This window comes from Triturus cristatus, chromosome 4_2 (genome assembly GCF_964204655.1).
Source record: "Triturus cristatus chromosome 4_2, aTriCri1.1, whole genome shotgun sequence".
Classification (NCBI taxonomy): domain Eukaryota; kingdom Metazoa; phylum Chordata; class Amphibia; order Caudata; family Salamandridae; genus Triturus; species Triturus cristatus.
In genome coordinates this window covers 182,964,334-182,980,189 of record NC_140586.1, presented here as the reverse complement: position 1 = coordinate 182,980,189, position 15,856 = coordinate 182,964,334, and the positions used below count along the sequence as shown (strand labels likewise).

Here is a 15,856-nt window from a genome sequence, read left to right as displayed (position 1 = left end):
GGTTGACTCTCTGTTCAAGCTACAAGGATACAACAAGCTACAAGAGGCCTTTTCCTGGAAGTACCGAGCTGACCAGTGGCAATTGGACATGGACTGGAACCTGTTATTAGCCTCTGCCTGACACCTTGTGAGTTTCTAAGTAACTCCCATGAGGTATTGGGGGGCGTTAGAAGTGTACTTCTGTAGTCGAATGGGACTTAAAGGACTATGTCAGAAGGTAAACTCTTTGACCAGGTGGGTCTTCTTAGTGTATCCGACCCATGCTCCTTTGTTATCAACCTCAAATTGCATTTAGGCCCGGGTCCACCACGACCATTGACTATAATTGGCGTTTTGTACTTTTTGGTGCTATTTCTACTTTAAAAATTCACATCTCTGATTCCCTTTGTTGGATTTTTTTCATTTTGGTGCCATTTTGTTTATTAAATGTTATCTAGTTTTCAAATTCAATACGGGGAATTTATTGCTTTACATTTTGACTTTATTTATGTTTTGATACTGCATAAATACTTTACATACTACTCTATCCATAGCTACCAGGGGGTTGAACTCAGGTTAATTTAGTGACTTGGAAAGTTCACTCTGACAAGAGTTGAGATTATTTCTTGGGGTTGGCAGTCACACACCCCAAAAAAGAACACAATTTCTGACGAAACAGAAGGAGGAACACACACAAGACTACCTGGCAAAGTCAAGGTACTACATAGAACAACAGTGTGCCATATATGAAACATATATACTCCATTTTCTCATGTCCATACAGAGCTATTCCTTTCAGCTGCCACCAAGGTGCTTTTCGCCGATGGAGAAGAGCAGACAGTAATGCAGCTTCTTTTGCTCACAGAACAAGAGGCAATAGATCTAGTGAAGGGTATTTGAGAAGTACACTCTGCAGTCTTTGGCTACACTGGACTTACGTCTTTACAAAGCAGACACTTTTGTTAATGTTTTGCACTGTATGCAGTCAAATGATGTCTACACTGCTGTTGTCTTTCTGCTCTCTGTTACTCTATACTCACATGGGTACATACTCTTTACTTAGTCGCATCGCAGGAAAATTGCTTCCACATTTCAATATACAACACTGTTAAAACTGAACTAATTTCTTGTTCTTCTAGACACGACACCGGAAACTACACACATGCCTGGTAAGTAAAGGGGTACACAGGAGATACTTCTTTATTGGTTACAATGTAGTTATAGTTCAGATTCACTGTGCTGTACTCCATGAGAATGTGTAGCTAGGAACTACTGTGGGGTTTTACTCTACGGTTCTAAAGGGTTCCTTATCACAATGTAGGTGTATTCTCTTCTGGAGATGCTGCCATGCAGAATTTTCACTCACTCAAAAAAGAACTCTGCCTCTGGGTACACAGCTTGGGTTCCTAGGCCATAGCAGGCTTTTTATATGCATATTCATGACCATCTGTACTCTACAGCCAAGTAATATGAAAGTAGATTAGGATGTTTCCAAATTCTCAAAGCTTTCTGCATGAGGAAGAATATTAGCCAGACACTGGGAAAGCAGATCTGCAATGAAAGGTCATTCACTGCGTGCTTACTGCCATACCTCAATGCTGACAGGGGATTGGAGGTTCTGAAGTAGGTAACGTCAATATATTATAGTTTTCTTTTGGAAGCTAAACTGTACTTCTATTCCTTGCTCTTTGAATTTTTTTATTCCAACCATACACACTCTTTTTGTTGAAGACTTTTACTACTTTGGAGAGTGTAGCTCACTGGTTAGAGGAGGCATACCCTGAAGCAGAGGTCAGACCCGGGACCAGGGTTCAATTCCCGACGCGGCAGGGTCCGGAGCCCAATTGTCCACGGACTCGATAATTCTCGCTTCGGTGCCCACTCTAAGCACGAGTTCACACTATGCAGCTCTGGGCAACAAGCTTGCTTAATCTCCACAACGGCCCCCCCGCAGCGGGATGCCTGGCTTTCACCTTGGGGATGCCTAGTACGGGTTATCTCACAGGGAAAAACCAGGACGGGTTCCCAATGCAAGCGCCAAGATGCCCAAGGGTAAGTTGAGCGCTATATAAGAACACATAATGATAATAATAATAATAATAATAATAATAATACTTTGTATTGGTTATAAGAACAATAATAGAAAACAGACTTGCAGCATAAGTACAGTGTCCCTACAAATCGTGGAGGAGTTAACAAAATGACAAGCAATTTATGCCATCCCTGGTCTGCGGCAGAAGGGAGTGGGGTGGCGGGGGGAGGGCACTACCAGGCACCCACCATCTGATATCTCAGCCATAAGATCTGTGATCCCTGTCCTAAAACTCTGACACTGGCTATCAGGGAAGAGAGGGGAGGAGAGAAACTACCCGATGGTGCTAAAGCATCTCTGGGTGGCCTGCCACAATCTGAGGTTGTATCCCCGCTTCCACAAGCGACCCTGGGCAGATTTGTCATCCTCTGCTCCCCCATCCTCCCCCAAGTGGTCCACCATCACAACCCACAACTCCAAGTCTATCTCCGGATGTTCATCTGTACGACCCCTTCCAAGCCTATATTCTTCTGCCACTGCCCAATCCAACAGGTCAGCTCTCCACTTGCCCTGAGTCGGTGGTGTCGAATTTGCACAATGGGTAGCGATCCTGCACTTGGCAAGCACTAGGCCTAGTTGGGCAAACCTATAACCCATCTTTCTATCCTCTCTAGGGAGCAGAAAAAGTTCCAGCAGGAAATGCCGGATCATCAGTTCCCCCCTGACTCCTGCTTTCAGGTTCACTGCGCACAGCACTCCTTCCCAGAAGGCTCTCAGCATGTCCATGTTACATGGATGAAATCGGCTAGGGTCTCATCGCAACGGGCACAGGCAGTTGACTGTGCTGGGTAAGCCCCATGCAGCCACTGCAGCGTTAAGTAAGCCATATGGAGATAATAGAACTGTGTCAGCTTAATCCTAACATTACTAGCTGTCTCTTGCATTCAGCGCTCATGCACGCTTCCAGTCACCATCTGTGAGTGGGACGTCAAGTTCCCCATTCCAATTACCACAGGCTGATGTGGTCTGTCTCACTTCAGGACAACATACAACCAGGAAATGAAACCCATACTAGAGCCCGGATTCAGCATCACCATCAGTGTCTGGGACTCGCTTGGTTCCTCAGGGAAACCCGTCCATATTTCACGAGCCATACGGGACACACTTGCGTATTGCAGAAACTGCCCTGAGCCCACTCCAAAAAGCTCCCCTGCCTCCAGGAGCGTCAAAACAAGTTAATTAAATACAGGTCTACCCTCCCCTGACAGCCTCCATCCATCCACTGCATGACATCCATGGAGGCGTGAACACACAGAAAGGGGCGAAGGCACCAAATGGGAAGAAGCCTTCCATATGGCGTACATTTCAATATGCATGTGACCGTCCATTCCCATGCCGGTGCAACCTGGGTCACTATAAACAGAGAATCTACTGGCACCCTGCGACCCCCCTTAAGGAGGTTTGGGAGATCCTCCTCTGAAACCAACCCCTCCAGAGGCTGCTTCTCCCAATTATGGCCATCAGCACACCACAGCTCTGCATACTGGAGTAGTCCAGCCAGATAGTACAACTGGAGAGCCGAGAGCCTCAATCTGCCCTCTGCTCGGTACAGCTTCAGGACTTCAAGCCAAACTCAACTACGCTTACCTGCCCAGACTGAGGACACCAACAGCCTGTTAAGAAGCCTCAACAGAGAGTTTGGCAGGATGCAAAACGAATTTTGCATGGTATATAGACACCTGGGCAATTATACCATTTTACTAAGTGCTACTCTGCCCATGGCAGACAGTGGGGCAGGGTGTTCCAAAATTTTATGGAGGTAGTGAGACCATCTACGACCCGCCCCATATTTTACTCGTACTTATACCATTGGTCATGCATTATCTGTATCCCAAGGTAGTGCATTGGCACCGTCTCCCAGGGAAGCCCCACTTTCGGCAGATCGGGCACCTCTCGTTATGCCAAGGATACCTTGGGGAAGAGCACGGTCTTTTTTTTTAAAAATCGTTTTTATTAACATTTTGAACATTATTAATAAAACAAAGTCAGAGCAGCGCTCATGTAGCAGGTGGGAGAAGAAAGAAAAGCGAGTGTCAATAGCATGATGCACAATACCCAATAGTAGCGGGAAAAACAAAGATGTAAGTTATGGCGGGTATTTCCAACCATGAGTCAATGTCCCAGGGAAGATAGAGCAGTGCTGGCGAGTCACGGCACCGAGTAGCATGTACACGATTCAGGTATAGTGCAGTTCGAACCCAACTGGTCAAGGAAGGGTAGGGTAAAGTCGCCTAAGACCTGCTGCCGTGTCTAGTGTAACCGGGGGGGATAAAAACTGTCGGCACCTGGTAATAATGGGGACCTGAGATAGAAGGGTTGGGTCAGCTCGGATGTCAGTGCTACTCTACGTTCCCGCCGGCTGGGGATATACCTTGAGTAACGACCTCATGGAGCGCATTCGGCTCCCCTGTGTCAGTGACCAGCCCTTGGAGATTGGAAACCATTGTGTCCCACTGAGACGCTACGGGGAACATGCGAATGCCAAGCAGGTCCTCCCGACGTAGCGCCACACCCTCCGCCTTAGCCCAGTTGAGCAGGGATCGGCGCCAGGCAAGTGGGTGGAGCGATAGAGGGGATTTTCATCACCTGGTGATCAAGCGTTTGGCTGCTATTAGACACAGGTCTAGAAATCGTCTGGCAGCCTTATATTTTTTGTTTCTGCTGAAGAGCTGCAGCACATGGGCCTCCCAAGTGGGGGGAATGGTACGGGAGGTGCAGGATGTGAGGGTGACCGTCACACTATTCCAATAGTCAGTCAGGATCGGGCAACCCCAAAGCATGTGAAGAATGTCGGCATCTAACTGCCGGCAGCGGGGAAAAGCCGCATCGGTGCGGAGGAAGTACCTGTTGATTTGAGCGGGAGTAAGGTTGGCCCGATGTAGTACAAAGCATTTAATTTGTTTGAATCGTTGGTTACAGTGGGACGTAGGTCAGGCTGCCCGGGCGACCACCCACTCTCTATCTGTAAATGCCCTCCCCAGGGCGCCCTCTCAATGAAGATGAAGCAGAGTGAGGTCTACCTCCATGTGTTGTCGGAGAGAGGATGCGAACCAGTGCGTGAGATGTCCTCCTGTCCCTATCACGTGAAGGTATTGCAAAGTGTGGTGTGTGGGAGGTTCCTGAGGGAGTGTACCCCATTTGGACACTAACGAGGCTATGATCGTTCTATGTAGTAGAAACTGCTCAGGGTGCAGGTTCTCTTCTGCTGAGTTCCTGGCACGGGATAAGAGTGACGTCCTGAAACCGGTCCCGCACGTCCTGTATTCCCTCCGAGGCCCAATGACGTAGCTCAGTCGCCGTTGTGTAGGTGTCTCCTCGTGGAGTGCCCAGAGGTGGGATAGCGGGCGCGTACGGAACAGTGGTTCTAGTGAGGAAAAGGCACCTACGGAAGCACTTGTATGCTACAGTGAGTAGGAGAGTATTGGGGGGTCTGAGCTTGGAGCAAGGATGGAAAATTTGTAAAAGGTTTCTCTGCGTCAGCGGAGGCTGTAAGGAGGCCGTGTCTGGTAAGTAACGGGGAAGAGCACGGTCTTGTGTCTGTTGACGTGCAGACCTGATACTCCCCCAAAATCAGCCATAAGATGTAATAAAGGCAGTACTGATCATTCTGGATTGGTCGCATATAGTCATCTGCGTACATGGAAACTATATGCGTCATGTCTCCCACTTGTATTCCCATGTCCCGGAGCTCATTCCTCAAGTATATTGCCAACAGCTTCATGGCTAGTGTAAAGAGGACAGGGGACAGTGGGCATCCCTGCCTCGTTCCACTCTCTACACGAAACACAACCAATACTATCTGTCCAGTATGGACCCTCTTCCTGGGCTCCGTGTATAAGAGGTGCACCCAGGACAAGTACCCCATGCCCAGCCCCATGCCTTCTCTATGTCTAGAGCAACTAATGCTGCCTCATCCGCTGCTTCCCTAATGGCAATCATGACATGAGAAAGCTGCCTTAAGTTCATGTGGGTGCCCGTCCATGGCATAAAGCCACACTAGTCAGTATGTCCCACGTGTCAGACCACTCAACCCAAATGCATCGCAACTACTTTCGCAAGCAATTTGCTGTGTACATTAAGCATGAATAATGATCAGTATGATCTTGTGTCCCTCTGGCCTTTACCTGCCTTTAGAAGCATAATTACGAAAGCTTCTTGCATGTGCACAGGCAGAGAATCGTTTGATTTAGCTTCATGCAGGGTTTCTAGGAGCTTAAGGAGTAGATCAGCGGAATACGTCTGATAATATTCTACGGGAGGCCGTCAGGTCCCGGGCACTTTTCTCAAGCCATGTCTCGAAGGGCCACCTGCAATTCACCCAGTCCTCCTCTAGGCTTTCCCTTTGGTCCATCAACAGTCTAGAGACCATGACCATATTTAGGAATGTCTCCACACTGTGCCTTGCTTCCCCCAAAGAGGTCACATATACCCTTGCCAGATGGTCTGGCAAGGTCAAATTGATCGCTGCCTGTCCCATTACCAGCTCACCTGGGTCAAGAAAAGGATCATTTGCGGATGCCGTACCTGCATTGCACTTTCAGCGCTCTGGACATAGCGCTCTGGGATCCTCCCTGGCTGCCCCTTCTCCTGCACGCGACCCAGACCGCCTCCGCTGACCGCCCCCTCCTCGCCTGGCTCTCGGAGTGGGACGGGCGGGTCCACCATCTTGGGCGAGTCTGGGCGCCGCGCTGCAGTTCTTTGGCTCCTCCCCCCCTGGCAAAGTATTTTAGGCGGTCGGCTGATCGCGCGCCTATCCCTGTATCCACCTTCAGATCTCCCGAAGCGTCTCCGGGAGCAACGTTCATTTTAGAGACTTTCTTTGCCATACCTGCATTGCACTTTCAGCGCTCTGGACATAGCGCTCTGGGATCCTCCCTGGCTGCCCCCTCTCCTGCACGTGACCCAGACCGCCTCCGCTGACCGCCCCCTCCTCGCCTGGCTCTCGGAGTGGGACGGGCGGGTCCACCATCTTGGGCGAGTCTGGGCGCCGCGCTGCAGTTCTTTGGCTCCTCTCCCCCTGGCAAAGTATTTTAGGCAGTCGGCTGATCGCGCGCCTATCCCTGTATCCACGTTCAGACCTCCCAAAGCGTCTCCGGGAGCAACGTTCATTTTAGAGACTTTCTTTGCCATACCTGCATTGCACTTTCAGCGCTCTGGACATAGCGCTCTGGGATCCTCCCTGGCTGCCCCCTCTCCTGCACGCGACCCAGACCGCCTCCGCTGACCGCCCCCTCCTCGCCTGGTTCTCGGAGTGGGACGGGCGGGTCCACCATCTTGGGCGAGTCTGGGCGCCGCGCTGCAGTTCTTTGGCTCCTCCCCCCTGCCACGTCCCACTGATCCTCCTCCCCCATGTGTCCCTACATCATGGTTACTCATTCCCGGCAGCGCAGCGGACGAACGCAGCGGGCGCGACGAAGGCGTGCCTAAGTTAAGCCCGTCTGCGCCCGTCCGCGACGAGCCGGGACCAGGGGCCACACACCCTGCTCCTTTTTTGGTTTACACGTCAGCCCAACTCACTGCCTTTTCTGCTACTTTCCTTCCTCCTCTCTCTCTATTGCATCACCTTGATTCATTCGGCATTCTTGCCTCTCCTTCTTCTTACCCGGTACCTGTCACTCACTGCCCCATTCCCCTTTCTTCTGATCCCCCTCCTGTCCCCCGCCCCTCTCCTGTTCCTACTCTAGCCTCTGCTCACTTACTTAACACCCGTTCTGCAGTCAAACACCAGACGGCACTCTTCAATCTTTTGACTACGGACTCTCCTGACTTTATGTTCTTGACTGAAACCTGGTTTTCCACCGATTCCCTTCCTGATCTTCTGGCCATTCTCCCCGATACCTACTATGCCCTCCGAGCTGACCGTCCGGTCGGCAAGGCTGGGGGTGGTGTGGCGATGATCATCCGATCGACTCTCAAATTCCAACTTCTTACTCACCCCCCCATACCTAACGTGGACTACTTGGTGGCCCGCTCACTTAATCTTTCTGCCCCCCTCACTGTTGTCCTTGTGTACCGTCCCCCTCAATCTATGCCTTCTTTTGTAGCTTCCCTCCAGGACCTTTTGGCCACTTTGGTGGTTAATAACTCTTCCGTCCTTTTGCTCGGCGACTTTAACTTTTGGCCAGGCGATCCTAGGGAAGATCTTCCCTCTAAAGACTTTTCTGCCACCCTTCAGTGCTTGAACCTTACACCTCATGTTACAGTCCCTACCCACGCACAGGGTCACATCCTGGACCAAATTTGGTCTACAAGTCCTGTCATCTCACCTCCTTCTATATCCCCTTGTTTCTGGTCGGATCACTTTATTATTTATTTTTCTATTTACTTGGGCGCGGTCGACAAGCCCCCCCTCCCGAAAAACCTTCTAGCCCGTAATTGGAATCAGACCGACCTCGATTCCCTCTCGCTCACCTTGGCCTCCTCTGCCCCGGACCTTAATGATCTTCCTCTTGAATCTCAGGCCGACGCCGTCAGTACTTGGCTTTCTTCCTCATGTGACCTAGTTGCCCCGCTAAGAAAGATCAAAGCGGTTCGCCCCTACGACGCACACAAATGGTTCTCTCCAGAGCTAAAAGCGCTTAAACTCGATCTTAGGCGGTCGGAACGCCACTGGAGACGAAACTACTGCTCCTCCTTGCGCGTCAAATACAAACTACTCCTCACCGAATATAAAAAAGCGATCCTAGTGGCTAAAACCTCATATTTCACCGAGAGAGTGGCTCTCGCCGCTAATAAATCTCGTGAAATTTTTTCCTTGGTTCACAATCTTGCCACCTCTGATCGCTCTACCCCCAGTCTTGTCCCTTCACAGTCCCTCTGTTCTTCACTTAATGATTTCTTTATCGACAAGATTTTGAAGATTAAAGCCAATATCCCTATTGTGCTTCAACTTAGTTCCACTTGCTTCCTTCCTCCTCCCCTTCCTTCGATCGCCCTTTTCCCTCCCATTTCCCTTGAATTATTTTTTAAACTCCTGGTCAAAGTCAAGTCTGGCTCTCCCGCGGACTGTGTGCCGGCTCGTATTCTCAAAACTCTGTTCACCAACTGTCCTGCCCCTCCTCTTGCCCTTCTCAATTCCTCTCTGGCCCTTGGTTCTGTCCCTTCCTCTTTTAAATCTGCTATAGTCCTTCCTATCTTAAAAAAAAACGGTCTGGATCCCTCTCTTCTTTCTAACTTTCGACCCATTTCTCTTCTTCCCTACCTTGCCAAGATCCTCGAAGCCCATGTCACCTCCTGCCTCTCCACTTATGTCGAGGAGAATGGCCTCTTGGCATCCCATCAGGCGGGCTTCCGCCCGGGCCACTCTACGGAGGCGGTGGTCCTCGCGGTCTTGGATGAACTCAAGGGGAAAGCCGACTTTAACCTCCCCCAAGCCCTGGTCCTTCTCGATTTGTCTGCTTCGTTTGACACGGTCGACCACTCCATCCTTCTCGACCGTGTCAGCTCAGCTGGCATTCGGGGCGCGGCCTTTTCCTAGCTCGCGTCCTTTCTTCGGGAGAGGTCCCAGGCGGTTCATCTTTCTGGCTTTTCTGCCCCTTCCCGCCCGGTCACTTGTGGTGTTCCCCAAGGTTCTTCCCTTTCCCCCCTTCTTTTCAATCTTTATACCCATCCCCTTATCACTTCCCTTCTTGAGCTGGGGGTCTCTGTGTACAACTACGCAGATGACCTCCAGCTCGTCTTTGACCTGTCTTCTTCTCCTGATTCTCTCCCTAAGTTTAGTTCCACTTTAGTTTTTATTTCTGAGTGGATGAGTGCCAACCACTTGAAGCTTAACCCGGACAAGACGGAACTTGTCCTCACTGGTGGCCCCTCCAACCCTTGGTCTCCTGCACATTGGCCCCTTTCTTTTGGTCCCCCCCTTTGCCCGTCCCCTCTGTACGCACCCTTGGCATCAAAGTCAGCCATGACTTATCTATGCACAGTCAGATTAGTTCCGTTGTGTCTTCCTGTTTTTTGTCCCTCCGTCTTATCCGGAAGATTTCGCATTTTTTTTCCACCGACGCACTTAAAACCATAGTCATGGCCCTTGTCACCTCTCGCCTTGACTATGGGAATGGCCTGTATGTGGGCATACCCGCCTTCGAATCCCGCCGACTTCAGGCCATTCAAAATCAAGCAGCCCGCCTCATCCTCTCCCTCCCTAAATCCTCTCATATCACACCTGCACTCAAGTCCCTTCACTGGCTTCCTGTTCGTTTTAGATCTTTTTTTAAACTGGCTTGTTTAGCCTTTCGGGCTCATTCCCGCTCTGCTCCCCTTTTCATCACTTCTCTTATCTCTTCCCACGCCCCCAGCCGCACTCTTCGCTCTTCTTCCCTGTCTCTTTTGCACATCCCCCGCTTCCGTAAATCCAGAACGGGGGGTACCCGGTTTTCAGTCCTGGCCCCTCAGCTCTGGAACAGTCTTCCACTTTCCATTTGCTCTATTCCCATTTACACTCACTTCCGTAAGGCCCTCAAAACCTTTTTTTTCTCTCAGGCTTTCCCTTCCTAGTCTCCCGGGGTGTTCTCTGTGAGCTCTGATCAGGTCCTCAGCGCCAGGAAGCCGCTTGGCCGCAGTGCGCTTTATTAAATATTTTTTTCATTTCATTTAATTTCATTTCATTCATGTATAAGGAGCCAGGCCAAAACAGCCAGACCGGTCCTCCTCCCTATGTAATATCTGACGGTAATCCCGTCAAAAATAACAGTCCAGGCGGTCCCAAATGCTGTCACCCCAACTGTATGCCTCTGCTAGAGTCTCCTCATCCACTACCTGACCTACCGCATGTCTCTGCAGTCGGGTTAAGTGGGCCACAGCTTCTTGTAGCTCCTGTAGTAGTTTTTTCTGGTAGCGTATACCTTGCTGAGGCTCTTTCCCCCTCCCAACTACCTTGAAAGTGCTCCTTTCTGACGCATGGCTCCCCACAGTGTTCCAATTAGTTTTTAAATAGCCCTGTACTGTTAGTTACATGTACAATCTATATTTCGGGTCTCCTAGAGACTCTAAACGAAGACTCCTCAAGGAGATATGAAGTCTATGACCGCCCAGTCTGACATTCCAACACCAGGGGAGTGTGGTCTGTGAGAAGGCACACCTGGTAGCTCACTCCCTGAACATTCAACATACCATCAATAGACAACAGAAACCGACCCAAGCAACTATGGGCTTGGTGCGTGGGAGTGTAACAGAGGAATTAGCTAGCAGTCGGATGAAGCTCTCGCCATATATCCACACACTGCAGTCTGGTCATGGTCTCCGGCAGCTTTAAGGTCATATTTGGTTTGGTTTGGGTGGGTGGGTGTCTATCCATACGACCGTCCAGGACACAATTTGAATCCCCCACCCACAGGTATAAGTCTGGTCTCGAGCATCACAAAAAAAGTCACCTTCATCAGTATTACGTGCACATATGTTAAAAAGGCACTACTCCACTCCATCCAACATGTTATGCAGCAGAACGTATCGCCCCTCTATGACTGCCGTGTGACTACAGTGCTGAAACGGGATCCTGAGTGCAACCCAAATGGAGACCCCCGTGGCATATGACGAGTATGTTCAGGAGTAAAGCTGTCCCCTCCACTTTTTCTGTAATTTCTGTGCTTTCCCATCCATCAGATGCGTCTCCTGCAGCATAACAATATGTACCCTTAGCCGCTCCAGGTAGGTATGTGTCTCAAATAGTTTAACAAATGAATTCAGGCCCCTTACATCCCATGTGAGAAAGCATGTTGGCCCTTCCCTCAGGAATAATTAAACAGCACAGTTCTGAGGACCAGGCACAGCCCCCTGACCCCCAGACCCCTAGCACCTACTTCCCCCACCGCACCCCCCACAGGAGCAGGAAGCACTGAAAACTGCAAGAAAATAAACCCTACTAAACAAACACAGATCTGACACCCTCCCCAGGTAAACACAGCTTAGCTAAACTTTTGTCTCAAAGCCATGGTGTACCCACCTGCCCCAATAGAAGCCAATTAAGACTTGTGACTGTATGAATGTGCAACAAAATCTATACTCCTCTTCCCAAATGTACAATATATCCCAAGGTGATGTGTAGCCTGGGGTAACTAAGTAGCAACCTGAGACACAGTCCAATCGCTATGGCGTTCCTATGATACCAACACACTGTCCTCACACAACAGTCATCACCACACACAAAACGCGAGGGGGGAGCTCCAAACTTAGCCAAAGCCCGCCCATTTAACCAGCCTCAGGCACCTGTGTCTCCCGTTGAAGGAATAATGTCCCCATGTGGGGCCCAACAAGGCAAAAGTCTGACCAGTCACTCTCATTGGTACAGAGCACACGCTGGCTATATACAATACCATGTCCGCAGGATGTCACTTCCATGTGAAGAATCCCTCACCACCCTAAGTTCGACAGAAGGTCCACTGCAGGTGGACAGCACAAGCTAGGCTTAGGCAGTCAGACGAAATCTGGCTCAGTCTCAGGAACCTGCTTGTCCTCCACCAATCCCGAACCAATCTCAATAGAGACAGCAGAGGTGGCCAACTCCACCAGTGCCTGCTTCCTCCTTTTCCTGGTGCAGTCATTTCGAATCCAGCATGCCATTCTGGCACACCACCACCTTTTACACTGGACAGAGAGCACTGCCGTCGCCTGCTTCTCTTCTTCACGACTGTGCCAGTCAGCTGCCCCTGCCCAGTCCACTCCCGGGACTCCCACGAGGTCCAGACTGGGATTTGGTCATCACCTCAGATTTCCAACCAGTCACAGATGTCCTCTGACCTCGTGAAATAGTGCGAAAGGCCTTCATGTAGCCCAGTTTGGCTGGAGAGCAGCGTATTTTTGATGTCCATTGCTTCACACGTTTGCTTAACTCTGCTAAAGGTCTGTCGCTCCTGCTGAACAGTCCGTGTGTAGTCTGGAAATATTTGGATAACCTGGTTCTCAAACGTGGGGTCACCCTTCAGCCGTACCTCCTGCAAAAAAGAATTTCGGTCTCTGTAATTGAGGATTTTTGTGATAATAGTTCTCAGGGCACCTCCCTGCGGCAGCGGAGATAATGACCTGTGAGCCCAATCCACATCAAACAACTTTGACAGACTGTCTTCTGGGATCTACGACCTTTTCCAATCCTCCTGGAACTGCTCAGCTGTATGGCCTTCAGGTTTTTCTGGGAATTCCACAAACCTCAAATTACATCTATGGGACCGAGCCTCTGCATCCTCTGCACTCATCCTCTGCGATTGAGGCTCAAGTGCAGCCACCATGGCCTTCAGCGTTGTCATCTCCTCCTGCAATTTCGACACCAGTTGCTCCATGACAACAAACCTTTCATCCACCTTACGGTCATCCGCCCGCAACAAATTGACATCCAGAGCGATGACTTAAATATTCGCTTGCACCGTGGCACTCGAAGCTTCAATGAGCCCCAGGTTGTGGGCCCCCATTGGGCCCTGCGGATCTTTCAACACCCCCAGCTCCATCCTTCGGCTGGCCCCCAACTGCTCCAGAGGCAGTAAATTGGTCTATTTTTGTTTGCTGCATACTCCTAGACACTCGTGTCTTTAACCCATGATGGCCGTCAGCCTTGACACACCAAGGTTCGTCCTGCCGTTAGGCCATTCAGAGGATTAGACAACGTGCTCACTGAGAATCCACAGGAGATCCCCACATCTGGCGCAATGCAGGAGACCTTGTGATATATCCAAGGCTCTACAAAGTCCCAGTTGCATTGTAGAATACATGCAGCTTCACTTGGCTGACTCTCTACTTGCACCGTCGCCAACCTGTACAATATTTTCACCTGCACTGGGGTCACACTGCGGTTACACTGTACAACAAAATCGCCTACAAGGAAGTTGCTTTCTAATTACGCAGCAATAACATTGTACATGATATTCAGCTGCACTGAGATTAAACAGAACACTTTTGTGGGCCCACAGTTTTCAAAGGCTGGTGTACTCTCCCGCCCCCACAGACAGAAGCAGGCCTTAAACTTGCCTCAGTGCTACAAGATCTCTCTTATTCTGCTTTGCCCTTTCCATGCCTTTGCTTCTGTTGATACCTTATTTTTGTCCAAATAGTTTTTAAAATACTAGTGACTTTTTCAGGTTAATATGGTAAATCGCTAGCAGTGGCGGCCGCTACTTAATGGGCGTGGCAGGGGGATTGGGAGGGGGGTAAATGAAAAACAAAAACGTACCCACAAGCCAGCCGCTGCCTCTCGGTCCTCTTTGGTTGACTTCAGGACTCTAAAAGAAGGAGCCAGGTAGGCTCCCAAACTCCTCTAGCCACTCACGACGCTGCGTGCCAGCAGCGTGGTCGTTGGTCTGAGCACCATGATTCGGCGCTCAGAGAGGGACTGGGGGGATGTGCATGTTCTCCTCCCAGGCTGTGTAATTCAGCCGGTGGAGAACATGAAAAGGGTGCATGACTGTTTGGCCAGCCCAAGACACCCAGCCAAACCATCATGCGCACTTAAGAGAGTGCTCACCACTCTTCCCCCAGTTTCTGTGACAGCCCAGCCTGCCCCCCTAACCAGCTGAACCATAAAAGAAAGATAAAATGATAACAACATTGTGTTGTCATGTTATTTTTCCTTTTTGAACTGGTCACAGAGCAGTGTGGTGATGCTCCTCCACCTTAGCGGACGAGCCGCCGCTGCCCCTTTCAAGCCGCAGGGATACAATAAGCTACTAGAGGCCTTTCCTGGAAGTACCCAGCTGACCAGTTGCAATTGGACATGGATTGGATCCTGCTGTTGACCTCTGCCTGACACCTTGTAAATCTTTAAGTACCTCCCATGTGGTCTTATGGGCCTTAGAAGTGTACTCCTGTAGTCGAATGGGACCTAAAGGACTATGTCAGAAGGTAAAATCTTTGATTAGGTGGGTCCACATAGTGTATCCAACCCATGCTCCTTTTCTATCAGACTCAAATTGCATCTAGGTCCGAGTCTACCGCGGCCATCGACTATAATTGGCGTTTTCTGCTTTATGGTGCTATTTGTACTTAAAACATTCCATAGTTCCCTTTATTGGATTTTTGTCATGTTAGTGCATTTGGATTATTAAATATTACTCAAGTTTTCTAATTCGATTTGAGGAATTCATTGTTTTACGTTTTGACTTTATTACTGTTTTGATTCTGCATGAATATTTGTCACACTGCCTTAAGTTCACCCTGTCTACTCTATCCATAGCTACAAGGTGGTTGAGCTCAGGTTAATTTAGTGAGTTTGAAAGTTCACTATGACAAAAGTTGAGATTATTTCTTGGGGTTGGCAGTCACACACACCAAATAAGAATCCAATTTCTGACGAAACAGAAGGAGGAACACACACAAGACTACCTGGCAAAGTCAAGGTACTACATAGAACAACAGTGTGCCATATATGAAACACATATACTCCATTTTCTCATGTCCATACAGAGTTATTCCTTTCAGCTGCCACCAAGGTGCTTTTTCCCCGATGGAGAAGAGCAGACAGTAATGCAGCTTCTTTTACTCACAGAACAAGAGGCAATAGATCTAGTGAAAGGTATTTGAGAAGTACACTCTGCAGTCTTTGGCTACACTGGACTTACGTCTTTACAAAGCAGACACTTTTGTTAATGTTTTGCACTGTATGCAGTCAAATGATGTCTATACTGCTGTTGTCTTTCTGCTCTCTGTTACTCCATACTCACATGGGTACATACTCTTTACTTAGCCGCATCGCAGGAAAATTGCTTCCACATTTCAATATACAACACTGTTAAAACTGAACTAATTTCTTGTTCTTCTAGACACGACACCGGAAACTACACACATGCCTGGTAAGTAAAGGGGTACACA

At 49.5% G+C, this 15,856-nt stretch overlaps 1 protein-coding gene across 4 annotated transcripts in view; it reads left to right on the top strand.

The window, feature by feature from the left end:
- LOC146833312 (pentraxin fusion protein-like) overlaps positions 1-15,856 on the top strand; it is a 213,326-nt gene that overhangs the window by 158,287 nt on the left and 39,183 nt on the right. For 2 of the 4 annotated variants that reach the window (XM_085601028.1, XM_085601029.1), the window contains exons 14-15: positions 1,119-1,148; positions 15,808-15,837. In XM_085601028.1, the coding sequence (XP_085457154.1) occupies positions 1,119-1,148; positions 15,808-15,837 (60 nt within the window). The remainder of the gene's footprint in view (positions 1-1,118; positions 1,149-15,807; positions 15,838-15,856) is intronic. The other 2 variants (XM_085601030.1, XM_085601032.1) reach the window with 1 other exon arrangement.